Raw genomic sequence first — 15,631 nt, 5'->3', positions numbered from 1 at the left:
TGTTAAAGTTTATGGTTTATTGCTTATTTTTAGTACATTTACATAAAATTGAGATCGTCAGTAATACATGTAAGTTAACAATTAGAGAACCCTTTACGAATTATTAAATTTTTTTGCTTTAAAAATATGACTTTCTTTGTCAGCAAAACGGAAAAATATCAAGCCCAGATTTTCAATACCAAACTATCGACGAAGCGGCAACACAGCCTTTGTCTTGGTCCAACAGTGGGTTCTTGCAATGACAAAGTTCTGGGTTTCTTCGTAGTTTTTTCGGGAAAACTTTCCTAAAACCGTACTCTATTCGCGTAATTATAATTTCAAACCGTTTCTCAATCCCTCAGTTCAAGATCCATCTCGAAATTTTATCGGTATCGCCGGAAATCTATCCAAAAATATTACGGTGCAAGGTTTATGAAACTGAGCACAATCAGGGAATAGAATGATTGACAAAATGTAATAGCTATCCGTTTTAAAAAGTTTACATCAAATTAAGCAACTGGTAAGTGTGAAACTTTTCCTGTGTCTTTTTCATTATATTTTCGGTTCAGAAAAAAATATTTTTCAACGGATTTTGCCAGGATTCAACCTAAAAATATGGTTTGAATTTGGTAAATGGCTTTGGCCAGTATCTGCCTTTCTAAGCGATCTTGGCTGGATAACTACAATCATCTATGATTTTTCGGGTACTTGTGTCTAAGTTCTAGAGCTAATTCAAGCGCATAAGTACTTTGGAAATTGAAACATGCAAGTTTATTAATTCAGGATACAGCCATTTTTTACTGGGAAAGAATCCTTTTCAGTTAAAAATTTGACTAGTTTGGCTGACGATTTTATAATTCTCACTCGTTGCATTCGGTATTTCGTCACTTTTTTAAATATTTTATTTACGGGCGAGAATGTGGGGATCAATATAGTTGTTTTTATTACAGTTTTATTGTACAATATTTAAATCTGAGAATAACATAAACTTTTATGGTCAATTTTGTTTGGGGATTGTTAAATTTTGCTTTCAATGTACTTTAATGTGAGTTTATAGTTTTATAAACCTTGTAGGTGTGTATAAATATTGACATTAAATTATTTTTATTGATATTTAGTAGCAGGTACACAAAGGAAATGATCTCTCTTCTTTCTTTTTTTTTCTTTAATTCAATATGAAAATACCTTAAACCATAATGATCAAATTTCTTTGGGGAATGTTAAATTATTCTATTACCTATTCCTAATCTAAATTTTATAGTATTATAAACCTCTTATTAACATGTTTCTATTATCTTTCAGAAGTAGGTTCTGTTTTTTATTTATTATAGCTCAAACAATAACAATTATACCACTTAGATATCTGATGATATGCATATTTTCAACTATTATAAGCACACCATTCAGTGCTCTTTCAAAGAAGGTAAAATTGACTTGAATTTTGTCTCTGTCTTGGCAGGGGGTGTCAATAAATAAGGAGATTACTCGCCATTTACAGTACAAATTTCAAAATTAAGTAGGAACAAATCAAGAGTCCGAAGCAACATGGTGTCCACTAGGTTAATGTCAATTTACAACAGCAATAGCAATGGGGAGTCTTCTTCGAGTACGGCTGCTGGCCCCAGCGAGGTCCAGCAGTTCTACGTGGAGAACAACTATGGCCCCGCAAAGTTTACTAGGAACAGTGTTACGGCCATGGCGAATTATGGGGGGCCTAGCACTTCTTCGTCGTCGCAGGGCATAGTGCAATGCTACAGGTTAGTGAGACGAGTATTTGTAGGAATTTTTTCGGTTTTTATCAGCAGGTACTTTGAATTTGTGAGACAGGATACAAGTGCTTGTTTAGAGGTTTCAAAAAAGAATTTATTTTTGATTAAATTTATTTATAAAAATAACTTAGTTTTTTTTCATTAAGACAGTGTTATAATTTGAAATTTAATTTATGTTTCTATAGTATACAGAGGTACAAATTTTCTGAAGCAGATAAGAATTATTTTTAAGTATTTTTTGTTCATTGATATAATACAGGGTGGTATGAATTGTATTGCAAATACAAGTAAGTAAAGAAGTTTGTATAAATATCCAACAAAGCTTCGTTTTGGAGATACAGGGTGTAGAAGATTCATTTCTGTTTTAATTAGGATTTAATATTTGGATGAAAATTGTGTTTTCTTGACATGGGGAATTTGATTTGCATGTCAATATGTCTTCTACTTAAAAATTAAACTTCTACACCCTGTATCTCTGAAACAAAGCATTATAGGACAAAAGTTTACACAAACTTTTTTACTTATTTTCATCTGTAGAGTATGGTGCCGAAGTTTTCCGTATACAATTCGGACCACCCTGTACAGGGTCCGGCAATAGTGTGTCTTTTAACTTCGTCAACGCCAACTTCTATTGGTTCAAAAAAGCGTCAGTGGATTGGGATGATTTTTTTAAACGGAACACCCTGTATATTATTGCATTTTTGGCTTCCTTTCAGATTGCTTGACATAATCCTAAGATATGAATCAATATATTTCGATAGTTTCAGAGATTTTAATAAATAAAAAAAAAATATATATTAAAAAAAATTTAGTTTAAAAAAAATCATCCCGATCCACTCACACTTTTTTTTGCCACCCTGTAGAAGTTAAAATAAAAAAAAATGTTTGGGCTTAATCAAAATTATTAAGTTTTTTATTCTAGGAGCTACAGAAGCCCGACGCACTATTGCCGAACCCTGTATACAGAATTCTAAACATTTTTTTTTTTTTTTTTTGAAACCATGAACCCTAACGGCCATGGCGAATTATGGGGGGCCTAGCACTTCTTCGTCGTCGCAGGGCATAGTGCAATGCTACAGGTTAGTGAGACGAGTATTTGTAGGAATTTTTTCGGTTTTTATCAGCAGGTACTTTGAATTTGTGAGACAGGATACAAGTGCTTGTTTAGAGGTTTCAAAAAAGAATTTATTTGATTAAATTTATTTATAAAAATAACCTAGTTTTTTTTCATTAAGACAGTGTTATAATTTGAAATTTAATGTATGTTTCTATAGTATACAGAGGTACAAATTTTCTGAAGCAGATAAGAATTATTTTTAAGTATTTTTTTGTTCATTGATATAATACAGGGTGGTTTGAATTGTATTGCAAATACAAGTAAGTAAAGAAGTTTGTATAAATATCCAACAAAGCTTCGTTTTGGAGATACAGGGTGTAGAAGATTCATTTCTATTTTAATTAGGATTTAATATTTGGATGAAAATTGTGTTTTTTTGACATGAGGAATTTGATTTGCATTTCAATATGTCTCCTACTTAAAAATTAAACTTCTACACCCTGTATCTCTGAAACAAAGCATTATAGGACAAAAATTTACACAAACTTTTTTACTTATTTTCATCTGTAGAATATGGTGCCGAAGTTTTCCGAATACAATTCGGACCACCCTGTACAGGGTCCGGCAATAGTGTGTCTTTTAACTTCGTCAACGCTAACTTCTGGTGGTTCAAAAAAGCGTGAGTGGATTGGGATGATTTTTTTAAACGGAACACCCTGTATATTATTGCATTTTTGGCTTCCTTTCAGATTGCTTTACATAATCCTAAGATATGAATCAATATATTTCGATAGTTTCAGAGATTTTAATAAATAAAAAAAAATATATATTAAAAAAAATTTAGTTTAAAAAAAAATCATCCCGATCCACTCACACTTTTTTTTGCCACCCTGTAGAAGTTAAAATAAAAAAAAAATGTTTGGGCTTAATCAAAATTATTAAGTTTTTTTATTCTAGGAGCTACAGAAGCCCGACGCACTATTGCCGGACTCTGTATACAGAATTCTAAACATTTTTATTTTTTTTTTTTTTGAAACCATGAACCCTAGTGGTAAAAAATTATTAGGAGTCATTGTGGAATCTAAATGTTATATAACTATGAATTTATTAAAGAGAACACACGGTTATTATCCACTTAATCATTTAAAAAACAAAACCTCCACGCTTGTTTATAGATTCACTTAAAAAATTTAATGAACATCTCTCTGATGAATTCAACAGTGATTAATCTGACAATTTTTTATTATGCAGAATGATAGATACAGTCAGGAAAAAAATCCTGATCTGTAATAATACTTTTAAAAAATATGACTTTATACGGGGTGTTCCAAAAAACACGTGCCATCTCTCGTCCGATGCTGTTTTGTTTCGTAGAAACAAGGGGTTAAGGTCTTCATTTTTTTTTTGATTTGTAATTTGCTTCCAAGTGCTTTTAGCGATTCAAATGAAATTTTGAGAGTAAAAATTACTATAAGTGCGACATATTTTTAAAAAAGTTCGACAGATTCACCAGGGACGTGCATATGGGATATCATGTGGGTAGGCCTTTTAATGCTGATTAAAAGTTCTTTCTGTTAGATATTTTGTTCATTTCGGTCTCCTATGTTGATATCAGAAATAAATCTTATTCTTACTTGAGAAATCTCTCCACGCGTTATGGCGCATGTTTTTTTGAAACACCCGGTAGAGGGTATAAATGTATACCAGTTTGGAGACATAGGAAATCCCATGCATATTTTGAACTGTCCAAACATTGGCTACCCTGTTAGATTTACAGCCAATTCAAGTAAATAGGGTTTTTACAGATCTGCGTATGCTAAATACACATCAAAATATGGAAAATAAACACTAAATAACCACAATACACCAAAAAGCTTTTACTTTTACACTGGACGCGCGTTTCGCTAACCTTGTTGTGATGAACAAGACTATGATCAGTCGTGATCATCTGCTGATGCTAACATCGTTAGCGAAACGCGCGTCCAGTGTAAAAGTAAAAGCTTTTTGGTGTATTGTGGTGATTTAGTGTTTTATTTTGCTGTGTAACACCAAAAGTTCCAACCACAATCCAACTGTAATCTGAATACACATGCCAAATTTGAATAATTTTGGCTCAGCCGTTTTTAACTAATTTAAGAAAAACTGAATATGTTTTTAGATTAAAACCAAATAGAATCATTGTTGCTTTGCAAAAATAAGACTTATATTTCAGGGTCAATTCGCAAACGCCCTCAACATTAAGATTTTTGGACCTGCCCCAAGAAGTAATAGAGAAGATTTTTAGTTATCTGTCGTTTAACGAAATATGCAAATTGAGACTAGTAAGTCGCCATCTTTGAACGTCAATTATTCACATACATACTTTTTATACTGTGGCCACTCTGTATTAAGTTTTTTTTTATTTGAAATTAATTATTTTGAGTCTTTTTTGAAAAAAGGTATTTATCATTTCATAAAAAGTGTTTCTGTAAGTGGGTTTTTAGTATTTTGGAGATATGCTAATAGATTATGCTGGTATTTATTAAAAAAAAAGTTTATAGTATCATTTCAAATAAGAAAAATGATACAGTAAGGTCAACCAGAGGATAAAAAGTGTATTATTTTATTGCCTAGTAAAATCACTGAAGTTTGAAGCTATCGTGTCATACATTATAAGCTTTCAATGTGTTAAGCACTATTTTTATCATTTTAAATGTTTAAAAAATAGTTTTCAGTTCTTTTTGAATCAAGAATTACATAAAAATCTTCAGGTATACCAAAACTCTTATTTAAATTTAGGATAGTCAGTTGATTATTAAAATTTTTATTTCTTCTTATTAACTACATTTTTTTATCTCAGTGAAATAAGTAAACATAGAGGAGTTTTAACGTATTGATTGATACATCATTCAGATTTTTTATTTATAAATTCTTTGAATAAAAAGATGAAGGAAGGAGCATATCAAAACACATGCGGAGCGCGATGGGGACCAAAAATGGCCGACTTAAATTCCGGTTTATCAGTGCCGTTCTAATTTTGTTCAAAACTATTAAAAATCCGATGCAGGGTAGACTCAATAATTTGTTGTTTTATTTTACGTTGTCAATAAATGTTGGTAGTTATTAAAATTGTTATAAAAACATATAATTCTAATAAAAAGAGATAAGTTACAATAATTATTTATTAACACAAACATCCGATACGCTACTGAAGCAGGTATGTCAAATTGAGGTATCTAAATTCTTTGACAAGTAGTAAATAGAAGCAAAAATGCGAGAAAAAAATATAATTATTTAATTTTAAGTGAATTTCATAAATGATCAGTATACTTCACGTATGTATATTATAAAGTCACTTAATGAAAAGTGACTTTATTATTACCCTCGATTTTTGACCGAGATCTACCACTCGCTACACAACCAACTTTTTTACTTTTTTTTTTCTATAAATCGCAGTCATTGTTAATTTAAGTTCTGCCATAATTTCCTTCTAGATATAACTACTTCTAAACAACTACCAGTTGTAGAATAAATACTAAATAACATAAAATACCTAAGCTCAGTAAAGACTGATAAATCCACAAAATTTCAAATATGTCAAATGAATCGTCAAACAGAACTGTCAAGGATCCCCACCCTAGGTCCCTACCTTCGTCTATCATGCATGAATACAAAAACTAAGACTAAGTTTAACAAATCGAGCCTAGAGGCACAGATTAGGTATACTATATGTATACAGATCAAAAAATCTTATCCCTAATTCGTGGTACGAAAATTGTTTTTTATAACGATGTGCAAACGAGTAAAATTTCCTGTGCGCAAAAATAAACTCGCGTAAAATAACAATAAACAGCGTAATAGAGAGATATCGCTAAACCGAATAGCGTGCATGGACGTTAATAAGGCCAGGCGTTATTTCCTTTACGTGGGGTGGTGTTAACTTGGTATTAACTCTCTTCATTTATAGTTATCGGATCGGAAAGAATTCTGTTCGCGTCGCGTCCGCTATTTAAACTTAACCTAACTTTGAATTTAAAACTTTGAAATTGTTTTGTTTACTAGGTGTTTTAAAACTAAAAGGCTAAAGTGCTTATTTCCAGTGCTTTATTGTTCAACGTCGGCCAGTGGGTTTAGGGCAACAAGCAACAAATTCTCTTAGAAGGGCTAAGTCGTCATCTGCTGTAAACCTAAGCCTCTTTATAGGTTCTTTAATATTGGAAGAGGTGGAATCCATATTTTGGGCCATATTTATTTAATTAAAACTAATCCCAGCTACTCAAATATCAAATTACCTAATAAAACTAAAGTAATAATTCAAAACAATTCAAACATAACCTAAAATAAAAGATCTCGCCGGCCGACCCCGGTTGTCAAAAATCCGCACATGCTCATTTAAGCAATTTTTAAACGTTATTTAGAAATAGCGCTTGGTGTAATGGATCCGCAAATTACGTCAGGCGGTAACGTTATTAGCGGGTGTTGCGTTAAAAATTGACATATCGTTAGCGTTAAAAATTGACACGCGTAAATACTGCATGACGATATTCGGTTTTCCGCTATCTCTCTAATAACTGTGCCGGTCAGGCGCTGTGCACAATTTTAGAGGCCATATGTGGGCGTGCTATGTGCGCAAACTAGTAACCTAACTAGTGCCCGATTCCGAAAATTGGAACCACGAAAAACAATAAAGAAAAATCAAAGTTTATAATCTGTATAATCTGTGCTAGAGGTAAGGAGAATTATATTCGTGTATTGGAAAGTGGTCATCAAAGAGGGAACAATTAAGATGGCGCTGCTGTAGCAAAAGTTCTACATTTGCAAGGCATAGATGTTGCCATTCTTTTTCAGAACTAGAACTGCACTTTTAATTTTAGTGCCTTTATCAATCAAACTTTCAGTGATTTCTGCTATGAAATAAATAATTTTTAGCTCATTTTCTAACCAAAATATTCTTTTTTTCCAACCAACCAAAAAAAATAGGTGAACCGTCGTATAGACCAGATCTGCGGCTTCATACTGAACTCCACCTTCCTGAAGCTTCAAAACCAGATGCTGCAGCGGTTCCAAGAGATCAAGAGCAAGATGCCGCGCAGGGAGTCTGCGCGCAGGAGTCACTACCTGGCCTGCGAGAGCGACATCATCGAGACGTTGCACATGCGCTTGACGCTCTTGCAGATGTCGTTCGGCAAGCACATCGAGCGCAAGCACGTGTGCTTCTTCCCCGGGGAGATCCTGGACGAGGTCTACTCGATTTTGCATTACATCAAGGTCAGTGAAAGGTTCATATTGAAGCACAGTACGAATATATACTCGGATTAGTGAAATAAAGATCTTGAAAATTGTGTCTATATATTTTTCCTACCTTTATTTTGGGGAATTAATAGGTATTTCACCACTGAAACAGAAAACTTAGGAATTTAAAAAATATACGAGGGTATTCAGAAAAATTTACTAAATATTGATTTGCTCTATTTTTACAAAAATCCTTTTACTCTTACCTTATACTCACTTAAGTTTGATTTTTCATGCATCCGTTATGCGATGATACAATATTAATTTTTTTGGTTGAATTTAAAGACTTCGATTGGTTAGAAAATTGTGCAGTTTTTAAATTAATCTATGACCAATCAGAGCGCCGTGGGACCATCGTATCAATGGATAACGGACGCATGTAAATCAAGCTTTATGCAATTGTCAAACAACAAGTACAAAATATCAAACAACTAAAAAGTTTTTCAAAACTTTCCGGAAAATGTCTTAATAGATAATAAAATTTTAAATTTTTTGCAAAAAAACAGTGCTTGCGATTATTATCTGAGACATTCTGTTAAATAAAAATAAATATAATAGTAATAAATAATATTGTTTTCTATATTTCTGTACTTTTTTGTTCATATTTTTATTGATTTTGATCTGTTTCAGAGATGTAAAAATCATGTAACGTTATTTAAAATATCGATCTTATTTTCTAGACCACATCTAAGCTAGATTTACCTTACAAAGTAACGGACGAACTTTTCGACTTGTCCACGATGGCTATGGAATACTTCAAAGAAAAAATAGAACCAAACTTGCCGGAAATCGCCTACTTCAGTGCCGATTTTCTTAATTTTCCCAGCACCTTTTCCAGTAAGTATTTTGCCCAGTTTATTTGCCTTTTTAAACCGCTATGTTACAAGCACGAAGTTTCGAAAATTAATATTTTTAAGATTAACAAACTAACTAACTTTTAATTGAAGTCAGTGTTAATGCGATGTGGTCAATTTGAATTTTTTCCCTAGATTTAAGGAAAAAAATTATATTTTTTTGCTATGTAGCAATCGTTATTTAAAAACCAATACAATAATCTAAAATAAGACCAATCTTTCTTAACTGAAGTAATTTTTATGCAATCTTGTCAGAATGGTAATTTTTTCCTTAAATTTAGAGACAAATTATTCCTTACTTATTTTTTTATGGAACAGTAGTAATTTGACTCCCAAATCGCTCTACAGTAAGACCAAACTTTTTTAACGGAAGTCAGTTTTTATGCGATGTTGTCAGTTTAGTAATTTTTACTAATTTTAAAGGAAAAATTCTTCCTTGCTTTTTGCTATGGAGCAATACTAATTTAACACTAAAGCTCTCTAAAATAAGACCAATCTCCTTTACAAGTGGATTCTTTTTTAATGCATTGTTGTCAGTTTAGTATTTCTAAATTTAGGGAAATATTATTTTTTATTTTTTGCCATGAAACAATAATCATTTGAAAACAAAACCACCATAACATTTTTTTAACTAGAGCCACCTTTTCTGTAAATTTTTGCCAAGTTTTTTCGTCATTTATTAAACCACTTTTTTGAAAATCAATATTTTTAAGATCAATAAAATGTTAACATAATATTTTATAATTCTCTTTAGGTAGTAGCTCTAGTAAATACGGTTTGGAATCGCCAAATTTATCAGATTCGTCAAAAGTAGATCACAACGACCCCGACGTATTGGACGGAGAGGTAAGTTATTCTTTTTTAAATATGAACAAAACTGTAATTCTGTAACGTTTTTGGTACCGCAGGAATTCGTAGAAATACCCCAATCGAACATGGTTCTGCGCAAACGCATCCGCAAAATCAAACAAGGAATGAAGCGCTACAACAGTCAATTGACAGTGCTGAGACAGGAGCTGAAATCGTGCAAAAAGAAAACCGCGGATCAGCAGAAACAAATCAGCGACCAGCAAAAGCAGCTGGCCGATCAGCAGAAACAGACTTTAGAATATGCAACCAGGTACTGATTTTTGTACTGAATTGGGTTCATTCTAAGACTCGAGGGATAATTGTTGTTTATGTTTATTTTTTATGCAATGTTGTCAGTTTAGTAAATTTTCCCTAAATTTAGGGAAAAATTCTTACTTACTTTTTTGCTATGGAACAATAGTAATTTAACGCTGAAACACTCTAAATGAAGACTCGTCTCTTTTTCAGTTGGAGTCGTATTTTTATGCGATGACGGTTTGATACTTTTTTCCCTAAGTTTCAGGAAAAATTCACTACTTTTTATGCAACCATGTTAATTTAGCACTAAAACACCCTAGAGTAAGACCAACCTCCTTCTCAACTGGATTTTTTCCATTCGGTGTTGTCAAATTAGTAACTTTATCTCTAAATTTAAGGAAAAATTCTTTCTTTTTACTAAATTTACAAAACAGCGAAACACTGTAAAATAAGACCAATCTCCTTTTCAGCTTTAGTCGTTTTTTTTTCATGCGATGTTGTCAGTTTAGTAATTTTATCCCTAAATTTAGTGAAACATTCTTTCCTGCTTTATTGCCATGGAGCAATAATAACTGAAACAAAATAAAACAATCTGCAATAACAGCAATCTTTCTAAACTGAAGTAATTTTTTATGCAATATTGTCACTTTGCTAATTTTTTCCCTAAATTTAAGAGAAAGTTTCACTTGAAGTATGGAGCAATAATAATTTGAACACCAAAACATTCTACAGTAATACCAGTCGTTTTTATTGTCATTTTAGTATTTTTTCCTTAAATTTAGAGAAAAAAAATCTTACTTTTTGCTATGAAACAATAGTAATTTGAACTCTAAAACACTTGATAATAGGTTTAGTATTATTTTAACTGGAGTTATTTTTTATGCGATATTGTCGGTTTAGTAACTTTATCTCTAAATTTAAGGAAAAAGTCTTTCTTACCTTTTTGCTATGAAACAATAGTAATTTGAACACAAAGATACTCTACAATAAGACTAATATTTTTTTAATGTCAGTTTTATGCAATGTTGTCAGTTTGGTAATTTTCCCTAAATCTAGGGAAAAATCTTCCTTACTTTTTTGCTATGGCACTAGTGAATGCAAATTTTTAATAAATTATCTAACGGAATTATGAGTTAGTTGCAGTGATAAAATTGGGTAAACACTGAATTAACTTTATTCAAAGACTCCAAGCACTAAAATCGTTTCAGATTGGACGAGTACGACAAGAAAAACGAAGAGATCTCTAGAAAATTCAGCACCCTGCTTCAGGAACTGAACAAATGCAAAACGGAACTGCAATATTGGCGGTGCAAATCACCCGCTACACCCGCCGTATGTAACGCCTGTGGCAGTCCCGTAATTCCCCATCCCGAAGAGTTACAGGCTTTGGTCAATCAAGGCGTGAATCCCGAGGGTTTAGGTAAGTACTGTTTTTTTTGTTTTTAAATTCGCATTGGTATAAATAAATAAATGCCTTTATTGTCAAAAAAATTTTCAATTTGTAGACAAAGGTAAACTAACAAACAAAGTAAAAAAAAACAAGGTACACAAACAAACAAACAAAAGATAATACAAAACATTATACAAATAATATTGTCAGTCTTATTGTTAAAATAAACATTTATAAATATTTATAATGTCAAAGAACAAAAAATAAAAATAATATTCAAAGATATTTAGCTAGTTTATAGTAAAATATCAATGACCTCTAAATAAATTCATTTCGATGTCATTAGCAAATATAGCAATAGCAAACATTAGACCAGTGTTTACAAGATCAAATTTAAAATTCAATAACAAATAACCCCCGGCGATATTGTCAGTGTATACAAAAAATACCGCCATCTGGTGACAGAATATTTCTATATTTGTACAGGCCGGTGGAAAATTGAATTATGAACAAGGGTTGGGAATATTTAGTGATTTTTTTTGTTGTTGCAGGTTTAGAACCAATATCTGAACTAAATGTACAGAATTCAGAGCAGGGTTCTAGTAAATCCGTCGACGTTGAACCGGAAGCGTTGGCCAAACCGGAAATAGATGCTCCAATTAAAGATAAAAAGGTGCGTTTATTTTTTTATATATACAGGGTGATCCAATTCTTCGATTTTCTTCGGCAGATCGATACCCCACCTAGTTCCCCGGCCACGGCCGCTTCAATTCGAGGCGTCAAACGGAAATCTTCCGAAGAAAAGGAAGAAGAAAAGCCGTCGACCAAGAAGAAGACGAGACATCAACCGGCGAAGATGCGCAAACGGTGCGGCAAGGTGTAAAACGGTCTTGGATCGGTTTTTGAGAAGAAATAAAGGTCAGTATTAAACACCGAAACATTCTACAATGAGATAAATCGTTTTTTTAACTGGATCGATTTTTATGCGATGTTGTCAGTTCAATAATTTTTCCCTAAATTTAGTGAAAAAATTCCATTTTTTGCTATGGAAACTTGACCGCCAAAACGCTGTAGAAGTAAACCAATGATTTTTTTGTTGACATTGTTGTCAATTTAATATTTTTCCCTTAAATTTTTTTTTGAAAATTTTATGTTATCAGTTTAGTAATTTTTCTGTAAATTTAGTGAAAACATTCTTTTTTTTTGCTATGGAATAATAGTAATTACGCGCAGTGAAACAGTCAAGCACCCTAAAAGACCAATCTCAGCTTTTGTAGTTTTTTTCATGCGTTGTCAGTTTAGTACTTTTATGCCTAAATTTAGGGAAAAATTCTTTCCTACTTTACTGCTACGGAACAATAATAATTGAAACAAAAAACAATAATCTACAATAACAGCAATCTTTCTAAACTGGGGTATTTTTTTTTGCAATATTGTCACTTTGCAAATTTTTCCCCTAAATTTAGGGGGAACCTTCTTTACTTTTTGCTATGAAACAATAGTAATTTGAACTCTAAAACACTCGACAATAGGGCCGGTTTTATTTTAACTGGAGTCGTTTTTTTATGCGATGTTGTCGGTTTAGTAATTTTTTCTCTAAATTTAGGGAAAAAATCTTCCTTACTCTTTTGCTATGAAACAGTAGTAGTTGGAGCACAAAAATACTCTACAGTAGGACTGATCTTTTTTAAACAAAGTCAGTTTTTGCAGCCTTGCCAGTTTAGTAATTTTATCCATAAATTTAGTGAAAAATTCTTCCTTTTTGCTAAGAAACAATAGCAGTTTGGACACAAAAGTACTCTACAGTAAGACTGATCTTTTTTAAAGAAAGTGAATTTTTATGCGATGTTGCCAGTTTATTAATTTTATACCTAAATTTAGGGAAAAAATCCTTACTCTTTTGCTATGAAAGAGGAGTAGTTTGAACACAAAAATTAGCTGCAGTAAGACTGATCTTTTTTAAAGAAACTCAGTTTTTATGCGATGTTGCCATTTTATTAATTTTATCCCTAAATTTAGGGAAAAAAATCCTTACCTTTTTACTACGGAACTACTAAATGAAAGTTTTTAAATGAAAAAAAAAACAATTTTGTGTATGTATTGATTTCAGATGCCGTGGATAGACGAAATAACGAGTCTGTCGACAAAATCAACCAAATTAACTTACAAATTAACACGGGGTCCGGCATAATTTACACCGGACCCCCACTACCCCCTCCAACACACGTTAAAACAAATAAAAACCACACGATATAGCGCTTCAATTCCGTAGTCAATGTGTAGCTGCAGCCTGCAAAACCAGTTAAAATAGTTTTTAGCCAAAAAAATCTAAAAAAATAATGATAATGTCAATGTAGGGTACAATACGCGCGCCCCTGGAATTTTTCTTCGGTACGCCTCTGGTTTTTACCCTCCCCGATCGCTGTAACCTCAAATAATTGTACCACACATCTGTTTAGAACGATGCTTTAGTGGGATTCTGTGAAATCTTGAATTTGTGGTGTATGTATTGTGTTCCAATAATTTTTGGGCCATTTTGTATTATTATTAGATCGTCATATTTTTCCTCAAAATTTTGGAAAACTTTTTAGAACCGCAGGTTTAACAAATTTTTCACCAGCTATCATAACAAAATAACTTTTAAAAACCACTTTTTACTTTCTGTAAAAAATAAATCCAAAATCCAATTTTTGTCAAAATTTAATATACATATTATGATTAATCTACACAACAAAAATTGACAGACATTTTCACTTAAAGTTATACAGAGTATCAAAAAATCTATATACTTCTAGAGCCACAGAATCCCATCTCAGTGAATTTAACAATATCAAAAAATCATACAAATATTTATACACATAATATACAGGTACGTTCCGAAAAATCAAAACTGCAATATCAAAATGTTTTTTGAATCCTGTGGCGTAGCGAAGAATTTTTTCCGAGGGGTCCTGCTCCAATACTATGAAAAAGAAGAAGAAACAATATCTTTTTTAAAGTTAAGTATAAAGAACTACGAAAATACCTAACTCTTTTTCCCAGACATCTCTAGATGTAGCTTGTACAATAATGCTCTTGCACCGCGTTCCACAAGATTTATATACAGGGTGAGACAGTTTTGAAGTCAGACAATATTAATACATTTTTCTGTAGAGAGTTTTTTTGGGGAAGTAAAAATTATTTTGATTTGTTTATATTATTTTGGTTTATTCTGAACTGATTGTATGACAACTGGGCTTTATTACAAAGAACTTCAGATACTCTCTGATTGGATATTAAAAACTACTCACCCTGTATATGATTTTTTTCCGTCTAAAACCTATGGGGTTATTGATAAAAGTCTATTTTATGAATCTTTTGATATATCTGAAGAAAAAATAGTGGAAATAAGAAGTGAAATAATTTAATTATCGTAGTTTTGATATTATAAAAAAATGTATTACACAGGGTTGTTCACCACATACGACACGGAGTATTGTAGCTAAACGATGAGGTTTTTACAAATTGTAAGTTTTGGGTTCGATGAAGGACCATTAGAGGTACAATTTAAAAATAATTTTACAACATACAGAGTGTCCCAAACAAGTAAAAAATATCAAAGTTGTATTTTTTTAAATGGAACACCCTGTATATTATTACATTTTTAGTTTCTACGATTAAAATAAAGGTAAATTTGATTAAGGTTTATTATACTTAAACCTTACCGTTTTTGAAATATTTTCAATTTTGTGAAATTGCAGTAAAAATTTTAAGGCTTCATTTCTCCAAGGGTATCAAAGTTTTTAATACTAAATATTTACTGAAGTTTATTTATTGATCAGTTATTGTGTTGCAATAATAAAAATAATACTACCTTATACAGAGTGTCTAAAAATTTATTTTAACTAATTATTAGCTTCAAACGGCAATAACTTGTTTAATTTAAATGGAACACCCTGTATATTTTACGAGAATCAGATGCTCAATTTAATTGTCTATCAAATTGTATTATACCATTTTTTACCTATCTCTTTAAGTTTCCGTAGAAAATGCATTTTCTTGTAATTTAGAACTTAACTATCAATATACCCATGGCATATTGACATTTTAGATTATTTTTAAAGATGTACCAAATTTTAAAGAGTACAGATACTCTATTGTCCATATAATTCGTTTATTTCATTAAAAAATAAAAAAAACTGTTTAAATATTTGTTAAAGAGAAC

At 31.6% G+C, this 15,631-nt stretch overlaps 1 protein-coding gene across 1 annotated transcript; it reads left to right on the top strand.

The window, feature by feature from the left end:
• The first annotated feature begins 184 nt into the window (after positions 1 to 184).
• On the top strand, positions 185 to 13,691 carry LOC115889624 (F-box only protein 28). Its single transcript, XM_030909675.1, has 11 exons — positions 185 to 499; positions 1,439 to 1,736; positions 5,018 to 5,126; positions 7,765 to 8,052; positions 8,757 to 8,913; positions 9,685 to 9,776; positions 9,839 to 10,050; positions 11,246 to 11,457; positions 11,979 to 12,100; positions 12,158 to 12,345; positions 13,538 to 13,691. Exons 2-10 carry the CDS (start codon positions 1,525 to 1,527, stop codon positions 12,308 to 12,310), a joined length of 1,557 nt encoding a protein of 518 aa, XP_030765535.1. The 5' UTR covers positions 185 to 499; positions 1,439 to 1,524; the 3' UTR covers positions 12,311 to 12,345; positions 13,538 to 13,691.
• Positions 13,692 to 15,631: the final 1,940 nt, after the last annotated feature.

This window comes from Sitophilus oryzae, unplaced genomic scaffold, assembly GCF_002938485.1.
Source record: "Sitophilus oryzae breed Bouriz unplaced genomic scaffold, Soryzae_2.0 scaffold_816_pilon_pilon, whole genome shotgun sequence".
NCBI classification, from domain to species: domain Eukaryota; kingdom Metazoa; phylum Arthropoda; class Insecta; order Coleoptera; family Curculionidae; genus Sitophilus; species Sitophilus oryzae.
The sequence above is the reverse complement of the archived record's forward strand: the minus strand, read 5'-3'. Positions and strand labels throughout refer to the sequence as shown.